The 5,423-nt window shown below is 34.3% G+C and overlaps 1 protein-coding gene across 1 annotated transcript; it reads left to right on the top strand.

Moving 5' to 3' along the window:
* The first annotated feature begins 1,280 nt into the window (after positions 1–1,280).
* On the top strand, positions 1,281–5,423 carry LOC127527114 (trace amine-associated receptor 4-like). Its single transcript, XM_051924752.1, has 2 exons — positions 1,281–1,337; positions 4,339–5,423. The coding sequence occupies exon 2, from the start codon at positions 4,395–4,397 to the stop codon at positions 5,421–5,423; it is 1,029 nt and encodes a 342-aa protein (XP_051780712.1). The 5' UTR covers positions 1,281–1,337; positions 4,339–4,394.

The raw sequence follows: 5,423 nt of genomic DNA, 5'->3' as shown, positions 1-5,423 counted from the left end.
GAATACGTTTATGTGATTTCAGCTCTCAGCTTACATCTGATCCTTAAAATAATCCATCTAATTTCTAACACACTTGTCCAACTCAGTGGTCATTTATTACAATAATAAATTAACAAATAAATCTGAAGTATTTCACCAGCATTTCACCAGCCTGAACCTGGGAAGCTGCACAATATCTTGAGGTTTGCACTATACAGTATATTTTTACTGGTCATCAATGCCTCTAATATCCCGAAAGGTATCATTGCCGTACTTTTTTAAATAAATAAAGTTCTGATATAAACATTCTAAAAAAGCATAAACCACTTTGAAACATATTGTTTACTGTCCTAGTCCACTCAGCTAATTCAATATAAAGCTGTCTGGTTTGGAGATAGTTCAGACAATTTGGACAATTTTACAATTTAGTTTTTTACGGACACTGCCTGGATTTTAATCTTTTTCATTTTCCTATTTACATTTTTGTGCTTGCAGCACTGATACTGTCCTCAATATTGGTAATGTTTCTTAAAACTGATATGCAATCACTTTTCTGCAATCCACCTGCATAGATCTTTGGGGATTAGGATTTTTTTCTAATCTAACCACTTTACTAAAACTTGATAAAGTTCCATAATTTATAAAGAAAATTAATGGAAACAAATAAGTAGTATACTGTTGCAACAAAGAAAAAAGTTGTAATGCAGCCCTAGAAATACATTAGCTATTCTGTGTTAAAGATTAGTCACTTCATTATTGTGTCTTATAATTATTTCCAAGCAAGACATATTGTTAAAAATTAAATTATGCATTAATTCACTCAAATAATCCATGGGAAGAGATGTACGTTTTTGAACTGAAGCAAATAATTTTCATTATAATTAATTCAGTGCAGTAGAACATTGCAACAGCGTAATGCATCTCTTAAGAAACATAAGTGCTAAAAAATACTTTTTTTTCATTTTAAGTCATTTGTTATGGGTGGTTATTACATTTTTGGAAGCTGTGATATATATTTATTGTACATTTTCAAAAAGAGCTAAGAAATCCCTATTTACTTTGTAAAGAAACCACAATTTTCCTAAATATTTGAGGAGATACAAAATAGAATCTGAATAAATAATAAAACCTTAAAAAATATAGGCATTGTATTTTTCTGAAGCTACCTAATAAATTATTTAATGTCCTGTTAGGAATTAGTTGTTTGGTTTTGCTTGTTTGAGTCCTTTAATTAGTGAATGAAAAATTCCCACTGGAAATCATCTCTAACTCCACAGTATAAAAGTGTAAGAGTTACACCGTTAGTTTTAACCTTCAGCCAGAGTGAAAAAAGGATGGATTACCTATTAACTCTTAAGGTAATTACAGGTACATTATATGACTGATTTTTTCAAAAAATACTAAGAAGTATTTTTCAATAGAACATGTCAAACATACATTAAAATTAAGGTCAGGGATAGACCTTATCATAACTAGCTAATTGATACTTTTGAGTATATGTGGAAACTGTAAAACATCATTTAAACTATTAAGTACACAAAAGTAAAACAAAAGATTTATCTATAACTATTATAAATCAAACAGTAAGTTCAAAAATTGTGCCAAGAAATATTTTTGAATTGTTAAGGTATTTATTTATTAAACTAAAAGGTTAGCATCACAAAATAATATAAAAACGACATATTACTTCATTAAATATAAATACATTATTTGCATGGTTTCTGTGATAATTAGGTTTGAATAGTATACATTTGGGTATCACAATGGAGACTGTTGTCTCATAATTCTTGGTTCAGATTTTGGCCTGGTACTACTTGTGTGGTGTTTGCACATGGATTTTTGTGTGAGTCAGCATGGGAGTGTATGTGAATGTGCCCTGTGAGAAATGCAGTATCTCATTAAGATTTGGTGCTAACTTCATCTTTTAGATAAGATCAAGCCTTTTTTATCTTCTAGGGATCTTGAGAAAGCTAGTCATGCTTTTATCTTTTCTCGCCTTGATTACTGCAACTCGCTGTATTCTGGGATTAGCAAAACCCTGATACGCAGGTTACAGTTGGTCCAGAATGCTGCTGCTCGCTTTCTGGTTGAGGCAAGAAAGTCTGATTCTGTTTCTCCTATTTTAGCTTCTTTACACTGGCTGCCTATCAGTTTTCAAATTGATTTTAAAATCTTGTTGCTAGTTTTTAAATCTTTACATGGGCTTGCTCCTGCCAATTTTCTGAATTGTGTGCTTTACATCAGCCATCTAGAGTGCTTAGATCTTCTGGTCAGTTGTCTCTTGTTGTCCCTCGTACCAAGCATAAAACTAAGGGGGACAGGGCCTTTGCAGCTGCTGCTCCTCGCCTGTGGAACTCTTTACCTCATTACATAAAGGAGTCGTCTACAATTGAACTGTTCAAAACAAGATTAAAGACTCATTTCTATTCACTTGCTTTCCGTGATCTTAAGTAATACTGATGGTTTCCTCATTGTGATTATGTAATCTTACTTCTATTTATTATTTATTTTATTTATGTTCATTTATTTTATTTCTATTTATGTTATTTATGTTAATTGTATGTTTTTTCTTCTTTTATTGCAAATCACTTTGGCCACAGCATTCCTATGTTGTTTTAAATGTGCTATATTAATAAATTGACATTGACAGAAAAGGATCTGCCCTTCTTTGACCTAGTATTAAAGTAAGGAGATTCAGAAAATGAGAGTGTCACACTGACAAGCACTACTGTCACACAGCTCCAGTAACTTAGGTTTGATTTCTGATTTGTTCATTGGCCATATGAACTTAGTACATTCTCCTTGTATTGGTTGTCCAAGTATACTAGTTACTTTCGATATCTAAAACTCATGCAGGTAAGGTTCCATTTTATCTATACAGTAATCCCTCGCTATATCGCGCTTCGCCTTTCGCGGCTTCACTCCATCGCGGATTTTATATGTAAGCATATTTAAATATATATCGCGGATTTTTCGCTGCTTCGCGGGTTTCTGCGGACAATGGGTCTTTTAATTTCTGGTGCATGCTTCCTCAGTTGGTTTGCCCAGTTGATTTCATACAAGGGACGCTATTGGCAGATGGCTGAGAAGCTACCCAGCTTACTTTTCTCTTTCTCTTGCGCTGACTTTCTCTGATCCTGACGTAGGGGGATTGAGCAGGGGGGCTGTTCGCACACCTAGACGATACGGACGCTCGTCTAAAAATGCTGAAAGATTATCTTCACGTTGCTATCTTTTGTGCAGCTTCTTCCTGAAACAACATGCTGCACGGTGCTTCGCATACTTAAAAGCTCGAAGGGCACGTATTGATTTTTGTTTGTCTCTCTCTCTCTCTCTCTCTCTCCCTCCCTGCTCCTGACGGAGGGGGTGTGAGCTGCCGCCTTCAACAGCTTTGTGCCGCGGTGCTTCGCATACTTAAAAGCCAAACAGCCCTATTGATTTGTTTGCTCTTCTCTCTATCTCTGTGACAGTCACTGCTCCTGACACGCACTCCTTTGAAGAGGAAGATATGTTTGCATTCTTTTAATTGTGAGATGGAACTGTCATCTCTGTCTTGTCATGGAGCACAGTTTAAACTTTTGAAAAAGAGACAAATGTTTGTTTGCAGTGTTTGAATAACGTTCCTGTCTCTCTACAACCTCCTGTGTTTCTGCGCAAATCTGTGACCCAAGCATGACAATATAAAAATAACCATATAAACATATGGTTTCTACTTCGCGGATTTTCTTATTTCGCGGGTGGCTCTGGAACGCAACCCCCGCGATGGAGGAGGGATTACTGTAGTATAAACTGGCAGTGATTGAATTTTAGTGGATGAACTGCTGAGGAGTAATAATACGTGGTGGGCTGCTGCCTTGTGCCTGATTCTATCAGGATAAGCTCCTGGATCTTGTGAATCCTTCAATAGCTAGAACAGGTTCAAAGACGGGTAAGTGGATGGATATGTAATTTCTAGAGTGATACAGCATAAAAAAGTTATTACTGATTAGTGTTCAAATATTCTATCAGTCATTTTAAAAATATGCAATATCTACTAAATACATTGTTAATATTACAGCAGGTACTGTACATATTTTATGTACAACTTTGCAATTTACAGTTTACAAAGACATGCAACCATTGACCTACCTATAACATTGTTATAACATGTTTAGTTTGTGGAATATTCTGGTTTGATAATATATTTGAATTTATTGAATTCACTTGCTTGCTTTAAATATATAGTATGTAGTTTTATTTTTTATTTTAAGTAAACAAAACAGGACTGTCAAGTTGGTTTTTTTTCTTTTTTGATTGTCTATTAAGTTCATAGTAAAATGATTTACTTAAGTACTAAATATACTTTTTTCCTTTTTGCAGGCAATTATTGACTTAAAAGATTAAATAAATAAGCGGTACATCCTTCACTCAAGAAAATGAATTCAAGTGTTCCATATATTGATCCTGAAGCATATTGCTTTGAAAATATCTTATGTTACAAGACACCATGGACTACTGGAACTAAGATTGCTTTATATTCTTTCTTTTATGCAATTGTTATAATAACAATTACAGGAAATTTGATTGTAGTAATTTCTATTTCACATTTTAAACAGCTTCATTCACCAAATAATCTTCTTGTTCTTTCACTGGCACTTGCAGACCTCATGCTTGGTGTGTGTGTTCTTCCTTTTAGCATTATGACAGCTGTTGAAAGCTGCTGGTATCTGGGCGCTGTATTCTGTAAGATACATACAATTATAGATGTGATGCTCTCCACAGTATCAATTTTTCATTTAGGATTTATTGCCGTTGATCGCTATTATGCAGTGTGTGATCCATTGTCCTACCCAAATAAAATTACTATTAGAACAGCAATCATCTTTGTAATTGTTGGTTGGACAATTGGATTCATGTACAGCTTTGGGTTAATTTTCAAGAGTGCTTATAGTCAAGGTTATGAAGATCTTTTTGCTCAATTGTCATGTAATGGTGATAAATGTATACTTCTTTATAATGAAACATGGGCCTTAGTTAATGCTTGCACATTTATGATACCTTGTTTTGCAATGATTAGTACGTACAGACAAATTTTTAAAGTGGCTCGTAGACAAGCCAGAACAATACAAAGTATGGAACACAAAGCACATTCTCTTGAAGCAAACAAGAATCGACTCGTGCAAAACAGAGAATGGAAAGCTGCCAAAACTTTAGCATTAGTAATGGGGGTGTTTGTTTTCTGCTGGCTGCCTTACTTCATAATAAGTTTGGTTAATGTTTTCACAAAATTTTCAGCATCTGAGTTTTTAATTTTGTTTTCTGTTTGGCTGGGCTACATGAACTCCGCATTTAATCCACTTATATATGCCTTTTTCTATCCCTGGTTTCGCAAAGCATTGAAACTTATAATTAGTTGTGCTATCTTTGAAACAAGTTCATCAACAGTTAAGTTATATGCTGAATAA

This window comes from Erpetoichthys calabaricus, chromosome 3 (assembly GCF_900747795.2).
Source record: "Erpetoichthys calabaricus chromosome 3, fErpCal1.3, whole genome shotgun sequence".
Classification (NCBI taxonomy): domain Eukaryota; kingdom Metazoa; phylum Chordata; class Cladistia; order Polypteriformes; family Polypteridae; genus Erpetoichthys; species Erpetoichthys calabaricus.
The sequence above is the reverse complement of the archived record's forward strand: the minus strand, read 5'-3'. Positions and strand labels throughout refer to the sequence as shown.

Bases quoted from the DNA above. Each gene is read 5' to 3' on its own strand.
- LOC127527114 (XM_051924752.1), top strand. From the start codon at position 4,395: ATGAATTCAAGTGTTCCATATATTGATCCTGAAGCATATTGCTTTGAA.